This window comes from Mercenaria mercenaria, chromosome 13 (assembly GCF_021730395.1).
Source record: "Mercenaria mercenaria strain notata chromosome 13, MADL_Memer_1, whole genome shotgun sequence".
NCBI lineage: Eukaryota > Metazoa > Mollusca > Bivalvia > Venerida > Veneridae > Mercenaria > Mercenaria mercenaria.
Window position 1 is genome coordinate 60,465,197 of NC_069373.1, and position 16,852 is coordinate 60,482,048.

A 16,852-nucleotide genomic window follows, 5' to 3' on the forward strand; every position below is an offset into this window, starting at 1 on the left:
GTTAACCATCTTCCTGTTTTCCGCCAGACCCCAGACCACAAAGGATCGAACAAGACTATATTTCTGCATCTAAACCATGAACCAGCAACAGTCTAAATATCACAAAACATGGTGCATTAAAAACCTTGTTTAATTTGTTGTTATTTGCATACCTTTCTGTAGAGTTCGTTTTTAACGAACGACGATTCTCTGTCTAGTGAAGTTGGTTTCGGCCATGTCTTTAAATCTGTTCACATTGCATGTAAAATAGACGTAGATTCGATAAAATAATTAGGATGCGCGAAAATACTGTAAACTTTAGTTTAAATTCAATCCAGCCTTACAAACAAACTTATGTTTATTAAGGAACTTTTGTTAAATTACTACGGTTTACAATTAAAGACAATATTAATATCCTTATGTCTCCTTCAACGTCATAAAAATGTTTAATGCATTAATTTGAAGACAGGTGCACTTATTTTTTTCTCCCAACATACATTTTTGCATACTGTTTCAGTCTCATAATATGAATGTAAACAATAGGATATTGTATATACTTTCTCTGGCAAAAAGAGCTTATCTTGTAGCAAAAAAAAACGCTCGTTAGAAATGTTATCTACTTAAATGTAATTTTAAGAAAATCAGTACTTTCATAATTAATGAAACTAAGAGACTCCATTACCAAAACAATTATCGAAGAAAACATTTTTACGATATGTCAGTTAGTGAGTGTTTGAATACATTCAAAGTGACCATTAACGGTAAAGTTGCACATATAGGTCTACTAATGGCAGACTGAACACGAGGGCCATTCTAAAATTAATGACAATCGTGCTGGAATATGGTACACAGTCTGTGTACAGACTTCAAATTTAGTTTATCCCTTCAAAGTGTTGGCCCTTAACTTCCGCGCACTTCCGCAGTCTTGAACGCTGCAGAATAGTCTCCCTCCCTTGGTATGGTATTACGTAACTGAAAAATACCATCCCAAGTGTGTTATTCGATAAATATTTGCGCCCATCCAGCATCTTTTGCAACCTTGGAAAGAGGAAAAAGTCACAAGAATAAGCGGGAAGATTAATTTATACCACTTTTTGATCTCTCAGAAACTTTTGAACGATGGCACTTTTGTGAGCCTCAGCGTTGTCATGGATCACTTGGAGACCGCGCTGACCAGTCCTTGGACGCATTTTTTGCATTTTCGTTTATCAGCTTTCAGTACTTTGTCTGTATAAAACTTTTTATTTTCTTCTGACTTTCCTGACGGTATAGCACTATGTACAACAGTACCACTAGAGTTAAAGAAGTTGGAATAAAAAATCTTTTTGACACGTTAGTTCTTTTTGCCATTACTGGTGTACGGTCACCTTTTCGCAGCCACTGTATGTTATCAACGCAGTGTTGTGGCTCATAAAATTATATCCAGGTCTCATCTCCCGTAAGGAACTGTGACACTGCGCGATCTTCTAGATCTCGGGAGCCTTTCAGCGTTTCTTCAGCACATTTGACCCTATTGTCCCTCAGCTCTTCGGTTAACATGCGAGTCATCCATCGGGAACAAACATTTTCTTTTTCATCAATTAGACGTCTTACAGCAACAATGTTCTTTGACGTAACTTCTGTTTTGGGCATGGCAGAACAAACCCTGTCTTTAAGGACTGTCTGACCATTTTCACATTTACGTATCTATCTGTAAACAGTCTTCTATGATAGTGCAAACTTCCAATATGAAGTATGCAGTTCACTGATTACCTTACTTTAATGTAGAGTCCGTTTTTCATAAATATATGCATTTTGCTTTGTGTATATGACTACGCCTGATGCAAAACTAAACATCTCCGAAACGATACGCTAGTTTTCAATAAAACTTTGCACGATTATAAAGGAGTCATTCATATACTAGTATTATCCATGTAAAAAACGAGTTTCTTGCCTGTCAAACTTCTGCGGAAGCGCGCGATTGGCATTATTTTAGGATGGTCTTCGTGTATTGAAAACAGTATAAGCCAAGTGTGAATGGTGACACATTTAAACGTTTTAAAGGAATATAGGTGACACTTGTAAAGGAATTTAGATAATACATATAAAAATATAGGGGATATATTTAAAGGAATATCGTCATGTTGTTTATTTAGACACTGCTTAATGTGATTATTTATTAACCGGTAATGAAACATTCCGAAAGGGTCATTTGGAATATTTCCCGTTAACTTATAAAATAAAAAATAAACCAAAGAACTCATTTAAAAAGTAGGGGTAGGGTAAAATGAAAGAGGGATAAGAAGGGAAAATGGTAAATAAGAAGAGATGTGAAAAAGGGTGCGTGCATAAAAGAGCTGGGGCGGGAGGAGGAGAGAAGGAAAGTATCACCACCAACATACAAGACAATCTATACATATTATATGAAATGAAACGGATAAAAAAGCAAGTTGGAAATAGGGACACCGCCTTGAAACGGTCAGTAACCTATATAATGGAAACGGGGGTATTTAAACGCGTTTGGGGCATGACAACCATGCACTTGCTCAACATTTCAGCTAGTTAGAGAAGATGATGTCCTACCTAGATACCCTCTTATATTAGTGGCAAAATACTAGACTGTATAACATAAGGTCAATCTTAGGTGCAAGCATACCAATGTACTCAATACCTTGTCTGAAGCTGGAGCAATAATAGGATAACTTTTAAGGGCATGATTAGGACAGTTGCAAAACAATATTCCACTCCCTACGTCCGTTTTTTGTAGGTTTTAGGAGTAAGTGACCATGAAACAGGAAAGCGTAGCGACTAACTGCATAATTTGAGGCATGTCCTTTTTAGCCATTTGGCTAATGTCTCATTCCGCTACTCAACAACATCATTTGATAAGACCAGTTAAATCTATACTCACTTTAAAAAAGAATCCCTCGCCAACATTATAAATCATTTATTTAAGTGAACGGCCGTATTCATTAGATGATGTATAAGCTGTTTGTACTTTAACAAGCTAAATTGTAGGTAAACATTAGCAATCATCATATTTGTTAAAAATTTGTTTGTGTAACCGGCCATACTACAGATAAGTGAGTCATAAAAAAAGCTGAAAATGTTTGGTTTCTGATTGGATGTTAAGAATAGATACACCATATATACGAGTATCCGCAAATAAAAGGATAGCTCACTACACCTGTATGTACATGTATTCGACTATATCTACGTGCTTCTGAAGGAACCGGAACAGTATAGTGGCTTTATATTGTTGACGAATGAAATAGTAATTCAGGAAACTTTTCGCCCAGATTATTATTGTATATTTCGACTAGGTATACATAACTGTTTGATTCACTTTTCCGTAAAAAAGATCCGTAAATTACAGCATTAAGATATTACGTTATACGTAATTTTAAGATTTCAAGAGGCGCTAATGGGATGTTTTAAACCTTTTTAGATATCTTTAAGACTGTCTATTTTGTGTGCGTGTTTTTTTACTGGTATAAATGGTCTATGACAATTTGTGTAGATTATTTTTTCGAAATATTACAAAATGTCTACCATGATCAAAATATTGTTTTTATGCTAACTAAATACGTTTCAAGAGATCTAAAGTTGTGTTTTGTGTTCTTTACTTCTGTCATTGCTATATCAAGTCACGTTACGTTACGTTACGTTACATTAATTCTCCTCAAATTATTGAACATTTAAAAATTATGCATCATACATGCGCTCTTCTTTCTTAACAATCTATAACTCTGTAATGTCTTGCGTTACGCTAAATTGTCCTTAAGTGGACTGAAACTTTTATTTGGAATGTTTTACAGGTGAAAAACTAAGTGCGAATGGAGAAAATTACAAATTTGATTAAGAGAGAAATGCGATTCCTTGATCTTTTACATCTTTTCAGAGGATCAAATATAACTTTTATATGTAAAAAAAACAGTCACAAAAGAGACATCATTTTAAAAGCAATAGGCTGCCCTTCAGGTCCCTTTATTGACATCTTTCACTGCATCAAAATGCATAAAATTTCCGTAAATATTTAATACTAACATAGTGATGGTTACGAATTTTTTCAAGATAGAGTTAAGTTAATTGTGCTGTCATGTTCCTCTCATCGTCTTCTATCGAATTTCATTAATATTCCATCGTGTTAATTGATATGTAGTGTATTGAGTCTTTGCAAAATATATCAACATCTTCAGCTCTAATCTCAAGTTCGTTCGGTGGGGGGGAATAGATAATAATAATAATAATAATAATAATACAGTTATAATAATAATAATGATGATGATAAGAAGAAGAAGAAGAATATAAAGTCTTTATTACAGAAGGAGCACAGCTGTTAATAAACAATTCTTTCCTATGGTGCTCCATTACATACATGGACATAATATTCACAAGCATTATATAGGGTGGTGGTCAAAGTAAGCAGCAGCAGAATCTGACTTCTGAAAGAAATTGCATCATTAGAATACAACAGTATGGAGTGACAGCATTCGAAGTTCGTAGACTTACTTGATATTGTAAAAGAATAAAACACGAATTTGACAAGTACACACCATACTTTGATATAATGATATAGTGGATAGACATAATAAGATACGAACTGGGAAAATCCATGCCACGCTGACATAAAAACATAACAATGTAAAACAATGATACACTATTTGGATATATTCAAACCGGAATACATAGATCGGGGGCCAAGTGATTAAGGTCGCTGACTTCAGATCACTTGTCCCTCACCGATGCGGGTTCGAGCCCTATTCGAGGCTTTGAATTCTTCACGTGGGGACGCCATCCAGCTGGCTTACGGAAGGTCGGTGGTTCTACCCAGGTACCCGCCCGTGATGAAATAATTTACGGAGGGTCACGTTGAGTCTTCCTCTACCTTCGTATGAATTAAATTGTGTCGGTTTGACGTTAAACTCAACAAAACAAACAAACAAAGCAAAAGATGGATCAGATTTTTCTAATAAAGATCGCATAACGCACCAACCTCCCTTAGATATTGTTGCTATCTTCAAAATGGCGGATACACATGACAAAGCTATGATGGATTGTTTTTATAAAGTATCTGAATCTCCTACAGATAAATGCAAATTTTTCGATTTTTCTTCATAGAACTGCATACTTTATATGGGAAGTCTGCATTATCAAAGAATACTGTTTACAGGTGGGTATGTAAATTTAAAAATGGTCATACAGTTCTTAAAGACAGGGCTTGTCCCGGTAGGCCTAAAACAGCAGTGACGTCTAAGAGCTTTACTGCTGTGATGAAGACGCCAGGTACACGGTGTACCAGACAGCGCCTTTTCTTGGTATGTCAACGCGGAGAACTCCTGAGACTCTCACAGAGCACTTGGGTTTAAAAAAAAGGTTTGTGCCCGATGGGTGCCTCACATGTTAACCGAGGAGCAAACGACCAATAGAGTTAACGCTGATAAGGTTCTCCTAACAGTAGATGCGACCTGTATATACTTTTATGAGCCGCAACGTCGCGTTGATAACAGACAGTGGCTGCGAAAAAGCGACCGTAGGCAAGTTATTGAAAAAAAACCCCTAAAAGTGTCTAAAAGATTTTGTATTCCATCTTCTTAAACTAAAGATGTACTGTTGTACAGATTCCTTCACCGTTAAGAAACAATACACTGGATAGTTTTATAGAGACGTAAGCTGTTAATCGAAAATACCAAAAACGAAATTGTCCAAGCACTGGCCTTTGCAGTCTCCAGTTGATCCGGGACAACGCTGTGGCTCACAAAAGTGCCATAGCTCGACGAAAAGTGGCATAAATCAATCTTCCCGCTTATTCACCAGATTTAAGTCCTTGTACTTTTCCTCTTCCTCAGCCTGAAATTTAGAATGGCCCTCGTAGAGCCACCCGCTGTGAAGACCAAAAGCTGCAGTATCGACATCTATATTTATCGCATTAGAGGGTGCGTAATAAGTTTTAATTGATAATACATGTTATTATTGATAAGAAGGAGTAACATATCAGCATGTTAAGATTTTTTTTCAATATATAATACATTTATCCTTATGATGAATATATTGTATCTTATTGTTTAATCAGTCAATGTTATACCAACTGACGTAAATTCTAGTTATCTTTTCATTGCAAAAAAATGATATGTTGGTTCTTTTAAGTTGTTATAAAATGCATAAGTTATGAGATAACTTATCGCGTGTTTCTTCTATAAACAACTGATTGAAATTTATATTTTAAAAACAAGAAATCCAACTTAGAAACGTAGATAAGATATTGTTACGAAATGTGTATGCTTGGTATTTTAGTATTAACAAGAAGCTACATTTTGAAAAATCCTTTGATGTATGACAGAATTATAGGCCGGGCTAGAATAAAACTATTGACCTGACCTCGGAGTCCACATTGACATCTGGTCTAGCGTCCGCTGGGTGTTACGCATAACATATCATCTCATTATGGGATACGTTTGTGCCATATGTAATATTAGAATCCCTTCAAGGATGACAGTGTTATGGTACGGACAGGAAAAAAAAAACTATTAGAACTTTGACCTCCAAATGTGACCTTTACTTTTGAGCTATGGATTTCGGTTTTCTGCTTGACATATTGTCACACTATGGGAAACATTTGTGCTAAGTATTTTTAAAATTGATGGATTGTAGAGTTATAGACCGGACAGATAAAGTGGAGGGCGGGCGTAAAAGATAGCCACAATATATGGCAACTTGAACTTGGACAAAATATGCAGGTGCACCTTCTTCCAAATGTTATGCGGATTCTCGGCTGAATGTAAATTGCCAGTTCTACGTGCAAATGTCAAAACAACAGAGGTCTAAGTCAGAAAATAGTACTGAAAAAAGGGAATCGGTAGGTAAAATTTGTTGTGCAGAATAGGTAGGGAAAAGGTTTGTGTGCAAGGCACTATTCGTTGTTAGAATCCTGCTTTTCCCATAACTTTCCACCGCAGACAAAATATGGTAACATTTCTGAAAATTAGTCCATTTTTGCGGACCTAGTTTTCACTATTGGCTATAAATAGACAACAGAGTCTTATAATGACAGACATTGTTAATGGATCCTACGAAAACATACACATACATTATTACTATATGCTTTATTTCTTACGAATCTCTTTTTGTAATTAATTTATCCTGACGGTCTTTGACTAACTTGCGACAAGTTCAAAAAGTCTACTTGTGGGTTTCAATGCGCATGTCTGAACTATGTACCGAAGTACGGCAATTAGTCTATTTTGACTGTGTCCGATAATGTAAAATTGTTGTTTTCTTTAATAACGAAAAAAATGAGAACCGTGCTGGAGCACCTGGCAACAGAATTGTTTCATGGCTGCTTCCATACAAACGCTTACAAAAAATGGAATTTACATTAATGTGACTTTGAATACGGGACTTTTTGTAATTGACAGTCATTTTCACAGACGCTTATAGTAATGGCGTCTATTTTAAGAAGCGCGGCTGCCGCCGTGAATAACAAAGGCATGCCAAGTTCGTTTTATAGCAAAGATAAACCAAACCCAGTATTTCAGTCTCTTGATAAAGAAATAAGACAGTTTATGGGCTTCATCAAGAAGAGAAATACACAGGGATATCAAAAACCAAATGAGGAAGCTCAGTCTCGATCGTAAGTATTCTAGCGGTATATGTCCTTGTGTTTCCCATATTCGTGCCCTCTCCGCAAATCGTTACGTCATTATTTTTCCGATTTTATGCACGTGCTGAACTATATGACATACCAATTTTATACCATTTTTTCACTCATAAATTGCTGACCTTAAATACTCAGAAAAATGCAGAAAAAGCATGTGAATAATATTTAAAAGATGATTACCTATATATTTTTTCCAAATATCTCCTAAATTTCCATCAAAAACCTTATTTGCATAAATCCACCTGTTGTTTACTATCTAGCAGAAGCCACCGGTGTCATGGAGGTGCTCTTGAATATTTGTACTGGGTTTTACAGTTACGTTCACTACTACTATTCCACTACTGTCCAACATTTCTTTTTTTACTTCCTGACCCAATTATAGTGAGTAGGTTATAGGAAAAAGATGTTTCCAGATGTGAAGAAAGCACCAAACTTTGTATGTAACTATTTTGAAGTATGCTGAATCCAAAAAATGGAGGAGACACGCTGTTCGCTAACCTCAATTAGCTTAAAATGAGGCCCCAGAAAGGGACCTATATTCTATGTATTTTAATCATATGTTTTTGTAAGCAGTGTCCAAAAGGTTAATTTATAACCTAGATAATTAACTATTATTGACATAATATTTATTTAGTTACATTTTATACACATTTAATATATAGGACACTGACAAATGACATAGATGAGGCCATAAAAGGGGGAAATTGTTTAAAAATTTCATTTACAGGATGACTTTATCTTTAAGTGTGAATATTATATCACTCTGGTAAACAAAACTTATTTTAGTATTTTTAAAATTATATCAAAATATGATTTAAACATTCTTTACATTTTGAGGTTCATTAAGGGTATTTTATGAAACAAGTTCACATATACTGTAATTCATATAATCAACTTTACAGTACTGATACTTTACATGGAGTACCAATAGTTTAATTTCCCTATGAATATATATATTATTATTAAGCATTCAAAAGAGTAGCTAAAGAAGGGGTTATCTTGTGTTTTTCTTGTAAATTCAATAACTAATGTAAATTCATGTAAAACGTATTATACAATTTTTAAGATAATAGGTAAGGGTAGATTTCTCGGAAGCACAGAGCACCAAAAACACAGCCCCAGAGCCACACATTTACATAGTAGGCCCACAACAAAAAGAAGCTGTAATGGAAAAATATTTCAGACGGGTTGCTTCAAACATCCAATAAGTACATATTAAAGTGGCCATATGCGCATCCTATAGGATCCGTAATCTGTACCGGTGACAGTCATAATAATAGCTAATCTCACTGTGTTCGCTTCCAGTGTATTTATACTTGATAGTACAACATCAAAAATAGAAGACAATATCTTATTAAAAGAGTTATAAGATGATAAAATAATCGTGTCATTTTTGTTTACCATTGATTTCGCGATGATTCGGGGAGTCCCGTAAACGCTTGAAACAACAACAACAGGATCAAATTTGCATAATTTATGCAGAAAAGGTGTATTCCGGAAGTCGAAGATATTTTCAAAACAAAACCAACTAGCGAGGAATTGTTTCCCTTTAAATCGTAAAAGGGGAAAGCCACGGTAGGCATTTTTCTTTGGCAGTGGTCGAAAACCTTTGTAAAGAATTTGTTGGGTAAATAAAAAGGGTTCTGCCCGAAAAAAATTTAATCAAAATTTTCACCTTGTTTTGCATCGGCCCCCAAATTCACTCGTCCCCAAAAACTTTGTATTTTAAAATTATGATGTGTTTGGGTTGCATAAGCATTGCTTCATTTTTAATACTGAAAGAAGAGGGATTTTTTTTTAATTCAATCTTTTTGAACCCCCTCTCTCGTCTTTAAAAAAAGTAGAAAATTTACGTCCCCCCCGCACACAATTTGGGGCACCCTTTTTCCCTTTTACCCAAAAAAAATGATATTTTTTTTAGGGAGGTGACCCCCAGCCCTAGCCCTGGTCGAAAAAGGTATGTTGAAAGGGGAAAAGGGGCCCTTTATGGTAAGGGGTCCGTTCAAGTCCTGTTTAAGAAGAAGAGGAAGGGGGGGGGGGCGTGGGAAAAGGGGTGTACGGGGGGGGGGTTTCACGTTAAAGAAGCGGGCCCAGGGTACTAGATTAAGGGAAAGTGGATCCGAGGGCGGGAAAGAGGGCGGGGGGACGGGGTGTACAGAGAGAAGTTGTTGTTTTGGGAGGTTTTTTCAACAGCGTAAAGGGCCAACATGAGAGTAATTTTTTATATGCAAAGTTTTTATTTTTTGTTCCTGGGCTTTTTTTATTTTTAAAGGAGTTTTTCGTAAAAATGGCCCCTTTAATATTTTATAACAAAAAAATTTCTTGAATTGGTTTTCCTCGTGAAAGGAAAAAAAGCATTTTCTTTAGTAACAGTTACGGCCATTGCCCAAATCAAACCAAAAAAATACAACCAAACACTTTTGAGCCGCCCCATGGGGAAACCCAACTTGGGCATTTGCGACCGCATTGATCCGACAAATTCCCCGGTACCATGACCAAAATTTTACCCAAAATGCCCCAGAAAATTTGACCCTGCGCCAAATGAAAAAAAACCAACAGTGTTTGAAAACCAGCATAGATCCGGGCCCCCTTGCGAAATTCCCCCCAAATCGGGCCCGGTTCCTTTCTTTTCGTTAAGGGTTTTCCCCAAAAAACAACACCCTGGATCCTGCCCCGGGACTGCGGCAATGCCCCTTTTTGGGTTTGGCCCAAATGTTTCCAAAAAGGGCAGTTTTTTGGGTTTTTTTTTGGGGTGTGGCTCATTTGTCTGGGAAAAGAACCCCTATTATTGAAGTTTGTCTGCAAATCTCATTCTAGATTAAAATTTTTTTGAAAACTTTTTCCCTAATTCCTAAAATGAACAATGTTTTTTATCTTGATAAAAAGGAAACACTTAATCAAACTAAAATGATGGCCTCCAGGGCAAGCTTCTGAAAGTCAAATTTTTGCTTTTGATTGAAATACTTATTCCCTTTCTGAAGATTTTAAAACAAAACCCTTTTCTACTTTTAATTGGTATTTTATTGCCCCAAAAGTTCACATATTCAAATGTTTTTGAAAAATTGTTTCACCAAGTCAATTACATTTAAGTTAATTGAAATAACTACAATTTTTTAAATGAATAAAATTGAAATCAAAATACCCAAAAATGTATATTGATAGCCCAAACAAATCAAATGTAATCTTACTGTTTTTGTTTTGTTTTTTTTTTAATTTTTAAAAAGGGTTTTTTTTATCTGTAAAATATTTTTTGTATTTTAAGGAAAAATTATCTCCCCTTTGAACGCGATGAGTGCGGGTCATACTCCCAACAACATTTAAACAAACAAACTGGGTCCATGTTTTGATATCATAGAGGCCGGCCCACAGCAACAGCCAGGGGGATACCCCCGGTCCTGGAGAAAATTTCCCTGATTGGTGGGGGTGTGGGGCCCCATTGTCGACAGATCCCAAACCGGGGAAGAAAGATCTTTGTAAAAAAAAGAAAATTGTAATCTCTTCTTCCTTTTAATTAGTTCAAAACTATTTCAAAATTTTTTTTGGGGCATTTTTTTTTAAAAAGCTTTTAAAGGGGGTTTAAATCCCACACTGCATGTCATCGTTTTTGGGCAGGGGTTTTCCGTTTTCGAACCTATTGGGTACTTTCTGGGGAAAAGAAGCAATTATATGATTATCACCGAAAACCACCAACTTCAAGGGATTATTTTTTCAATAATGAAACCATGTTCACTGCAAGAAAACTGTTGCAAAAACATAGATCTGTAGTTTTTAATGTTGGTTGCATTTTGCCAAAAAAGGTATTTATTTTTAAGCCCGTGGGGCATTTTTTTGGGTTTTTAAAATTTCCCAACCCAAAACTTTTCCCAGTGGCAGGGGGGTTTTCAAAAGAGGAGCATAAAATCCAACCCAAAGTTTTACGATTAAGTACTAAAAGTCAAAAAAACCGGAAGCGTCTTAGACCCCCGACTTTTTGGATAAATCTAATGAAAAAATTAAAATATAAAACAAAGTGCATTCTGTTTTTAAATTTAAAAACTGTAAAAAAAAGTAGTGTGAAAAGTTAAAGATTTGGTCCCAAAGGGGCCCCTTTGCTTTCAAGCAAATTTTAAATAATGCCATATATGTAATTTTTCCATTCTGTCCCCGCGGTTTTTTCTTTGGAAAAAACAAAATTTTTCATGAAGGTGAAAATGTATTGGCCCCAACCAATAAAAAAAAATTTTAATTCCAGGATTTCAGGCCCTTTGTGCTTGAGGGGGGGGTTTGTTTGGGGAATTGCAAGAATGTCAGGGGGGCTTCTGGAAAATGTTGATGAGCCAGTTTCGGGGAAGGCAAATCTTAAATAAACCCTCAGAAAATATACCCTTTTGGGACATTGGGAAAGGGGCTGGGTTTAGGAGACGGGGTTTTTTTTACCCTCTTGCGGGTGTGGAAAAACGGGCCCCAAATACCCCTGCCCCATTTGGGGCAATATACAGGTTTCTTTCCCCTGTCGGGTTTTGAAAAAAAGGGCGAATTTAATTCTTAGAAGACGTTTCCCAATTATCCCGGTAGTTTTATTCAAATTTTTTAAAATATACTTAAAAATGTTGCAAAAATTGTTGCTGTTAGATACCAAAGTGTTTTTTGGGGAAGGGTTTCACTGAAATTTGTTAAACGGTCTGACCAGGGGTTTGTTTTTTGGGCCAAATTCAAGATTTAAAATTACAAAGTTGATAAAACAGCCCAAATTTTTATTTTTTTCTGAATGCAAAATTGAACGATTTTTTAAAATTCCCTTAATGTTTTTAAACCGTGTATTTTCTGATAAAAGGCTAAAAAATTTTTTTTTCTAAAATTAAATCTTTTTGGCTTTTATAGTCATATTTTTCCCTTTGTTTTTTTCCACAGAAAGAAAAACCAAAAATTTTTCTACCCTAGCCCTGAAAAATTACCGGTACAAAATTGATTTGCCTTTGCGGAAAAATGTAGATCATGATCAGACTGTAATTTGTGCAGTTCGTTCAAAAAATTCCCCGGTTTTTCCCTTTTCGGCCCATTTTTCTTTTTAAAAATGCCCCCCTTTTTAAACCATTTTGGGGGTTTACTTTTAAAAATTTAAAGATAAGAAAATTTCTTTAAAGAAATTTATAGGGAAAGGGGTTTAAAAAGATAGTCTCTTTGATGCAGCAAAACTGTAATTATAAAAATATTGAAAAAAACCTGCAAAAAAAATAAAACCTTTTGGGAAATAAAAAATGTACCCCATTTTTTAGGTAAAAATTGGAATTATTTTGGCATGACTTTCCACACTGTCCATTTTGTTCAAAGAATATGTTTTGAAAGAATGCGTTGAAATTCTGGATTAATGAAAAAAAACGGGGGGGTTTTTAATGTAAAAAATCTTTTTTTTTTCTCAAGAAAAAAATAAAAAAAATTTCCCCGGGAAATTGAAATCTAAAAAGGGAAGCCTTGTTGGCCCCGGGTCCCCTCCCCTTTAGTTTCCTGCTTACTTCAAACCTTTTTTAAAAGAAAAGGCCAAAAAAATTATTTGTTTCCGGTAAAAATGCTAAAAAAAATTTTGGGGTTTGGTTGTAGGTGGGGAATTATTTTTTTGGTGGGGAAGGGGGGGGGGGGGGGGGTTTTTTTAAGAAAATTCTGGGAAATTTTTTTGGGTTTAAAATTTTTTAAAAAAATTTTATTCTCTAAGGTAAAAAAAACCCTTTAGGGTTTGGGGGCCAAAAAAAATTTAGGGTAGGTCGGGATCCCGGGAAAAAAAACAATTTTTTTGGCATAGAGTTGTCTCAGTGGGTGACAAATTTAAATACCCCCACAATAGGGGCCTTGTCCCCAGAATTTGGGCCAATTTTTTTAAACCCGAACTTCCCTTCCTTTGCCCCTACTTAACTCAAAATTTAAATTGGGGGGTTCATTGCGGATATGATCAACCTCCGTATAGTTTAAATGACCCTAGCCCCGCATTCTAAATTTTCCCTCCGAAAACATTTTAAAAAATGCCCCGGGTCCCCTTGCATGGGGCATACGGCCCCTTAAAAATCTTTGGGGTCTTTCCTGCTGGTCAAAACCCAAATCTCCCTTTTTTTTCATATCCTAGGCCCAAAAAGGGGTTTCAAAGTTTCCATTAAAAATTTTTGGAAAACCCTTTGGGACTGTTTCTTGTTTTTTTTGTGCCCTTTTGATCTTTAAACCTACAACCTAAAGTCAACTTGACCTGTTTTTATCATGTTAAAACCCCTTTTGAAAAAATTTTTATGACCCTACCCCCAAAGCGTTTTTTTTTTTCCCCCCGGAAAACTGTTAAACTTTTCCCCGAGTGACTGTGTTTTTTTTAAACCTTTGTCCTCAAAGTAGAATTTTTGGCCCCTGTATTTCTTGAGTTAAAAACCTGTGTATTTTAAAATTTTTAGGGTCTGGCCCCAAGTCTTCTCGGGTTATCATCGGGTTTTTTTATTTAACTGTTTCAGGGTCACTGTGACCTTCCCCGTTTTTTTTCTGATGTTACACCTTTTTATAAAAAAATATTTAAATCCGTCGATTTTTCTTTGAGTTATCCCCCCGGGGGACCCCATAAAAACTAAGGGCCCGAACGACGAGCTCACTCCGAAAAACCCCCTTTTCCCCCCCCCCCCAATAAACTTCTTTTTTTTTGGGGTTTAAAATTTTAGCATAAAATGTTGCGAAATCTTTTTTAAATCAGCCACCCATTTCCCCTTAAAACAAAGAATTTTAACCTTTAGCCTGCTGTCGGCAAATAATTTTTTTTTTTGGGGCCCCGTGGGACCAATATCGGGCCTGCACTGATCATGGCTCCCCACTTTTTGGCTTTTTCAATCGGGAAATTCCCCATTTTACCCCCCTTTTTAAAAAAAAATTTTAAAAATTATATAGGGAAACGGCCCAATGCCTTGTTGGCCATTTTTTTGGGGGACAAATTGGAGAAAAAAAAATCTTGATGGGGGGCCCTTCAAAACCCAATTTATGTGAAATTGCCCTCAAAATCGGGACCAAATTTTCATACAAGTTTTTAAAACCCTTTTTTTTTCAAAAAAAGGGTTATTGACCATGCCGCCCCGGGAAACCCCCCTTTTTTTGCCAAATCGAAATTTAAACCATTTTATTGTTAGTTTTTAAAAAACCAAAACCGGGAAAAACCACCCCACCCCCAATTTGGGTTTTCAAGTTTTTTTTGCTAAGTTTAACGGGACAACATTATGAAATTCAGGAACGTCTGTTGACAGGGGGCTAAAACTACCCGTTTAAATTGTTGGAAGTATGGGTCAAATATTTTAGAGTTTTTCAGGCAAAAAAAAAACAAGAGCTGTAAAACAGAAAGGGCCCCCTTTGAGGCATTCTAAAAAGGGAAAGAAGTTATTTGGTCACTGTTCTTGGGACTGCCCTTTTAAAAATTATGGGTCTTTACTATTTCTTTAAGGGACTTCCAACCCAAGTGTATCTTAACCCGAAGAAAAAATTATCTAGTTTTTTTGGGCCCAAAAAAATTTTTCTATTTGTTCGGGGTTTAAAGCTGCCCTAAAAAATCATACGGTTATCAGCTTCTTATCAACCCCCCGTTTAATTTTTTTTATCCTGGGCCCCAAGGGTTCCTAAAGTTATAACCCAAAAAAGGGTTTTAACTGTTGGGGGTAAATTTGACCTTTCCCTTTGGACTTATGCCCCTCAAAACCCAATTATAGGGGTCATCTTCTTGTCCCCCACCAGTCGCCCTATTAATTTTCAGGATTTTGGGGGGAAAATTTCCCGGGAATAATCTGACTTATTTCTAAACCAAAGGGGGCAAAATCACCCCAAAGAAACCACAAAATCATTACTCTTGCATACAGATAAAATCAGGCCCAAAACAAGTGTTCAAAGTGTAAAGCCACTTATCAAATTTTTTTGACAAAACTTGCATGCCCAAAAACCCAAAACCCAAAAATTTCAAACCCAAAAAGGCCATATTTATTAAAGATATTCCTGAAAAAGTTTTTAAATCTTGCCTACAGTCGACTTTTCAAACCCATCTTTTAGAAAAAGTTTACAATTTATACCTATTTACAAAAAAAAAAACCAAGATTTTTATTTTTAAAGGGGGCCCAAAAAATTACCCCAAAAGTCCCCCAGGGAAGTCGTACTTTTTCCCTAAACCTGGACATGGTGACAGTACAGGTGTTGAAAAGTGTCTATGCCATCCACTCAAACTTTGGGTAAAAAATGTTGCCTGGTAAAAAAATAACAAAGGTGTGACCCCTATCCCATGGTGAAAGGAAAAGGCTCTACTTATTTTTTTAAATTTTCAGGCTATAAGGGTGGTTTTTTCATCAAATAATGAGTTTTATGAAGATCTTTTTGTAAATTTGGGCCACTTTTTGGGGTTTTTCTATAAACCCCTCTTGACCTATTTTTTTTGCCATCGGTAACCCATTTTTTTTAAAACCTGCCTATTTTCATAAATTTTTACATAACAATTAAAAATTCTTGACAACTTTTTTTTTTGACCTATATGCAAGTTCGAACTCGTTTACCTTAAAGGGTTTATTTATTTACAAAACGGACTTTAACAAAATCACAAAAAAAAGGCGTTTTAATGCACCATCATAATTTTAACCCAAAAAGGGACGTGTTTCCATAAAAATTTAAAACCTTTAACACTTAAAACCTAGATGCCCAGGGAACATGCCGAGCCACCACTATAAAAAGGGACTGGGGTTGTCCATGACACTCCTTTTTTAAAACCGGGAGGAAAAACATTTATCCCAAAAATTTTAAAAATAGAATGAAAAAAATTTAAAAAATAATTTTTTTTAAGGTAAAAACAAAGGAACGTAAATCTTTAAAAAAAAAAATCTTAGTCCACAAAAAAAATCCGCACCCAAAAACAGGTAAAAAATAAAACCTGAAAATTGGATGTAACTGCATTTTTGTACTCCCAAAAAATGGGGTTTATTTTTCCCTACGACCAGAAATTAAAAAATTTAAAAATTAAAAGTTTTTATGCAACAAAAAAGGGGAAGAATTTCCCAGGTTCTTGGGGCAGGACACCTCCTTCTGGGGAAACCAAATTGTCCCAAGTTCCCATCAAAATCCCTCTATGCATCAAAAAAAAAAAAAAAAAGGTCCAGCAGTATTCTTGTTTTTGACTTTTGACCTCAAGTTTTCCCTTTGTTTTTTTGACCTGGGCCCTGGTTTTTGCGCGGGCCTTTCCGTCTCATGGTGGGGGAATTTTTGGTGCAAAGTTCC

At 35.7% G+C, this 16,852-nt stretch overlaps 1 protein-coding gene across 15 annotated transcripts in view; it reads left to right on the forward strand.

The window, feature by feature from the left end:
- The first annotated feature begins 7,258 nt into the window (after positions 1-7,258).
- Positions 7,259-16,852, forward strand: part of LOC123530286 (cilia- and flagella-associated protein 54-like) — a 112,642-nt gene continuing 103,048 nt past the window's right edge. For 14 of the 15 annotated variants that reach the window (XM_053521975.1, XM_053521977.1, XM_053521976.1 and 11 more), the window contains exon 1: positions 7,259-7,588. In XM_053521975.1, the coding sequence (XP_053377950.1) occupies positions 7,398-7,588 (191 nt within the window). In that variant the 5' untranslated portion in view covers positions 7,259-7,397. The remainder of the gene's footprint in view (positions 7,589-16,852) is intronic. The other variant, XM_053521989.1, reaches the window with a different exon arrangement.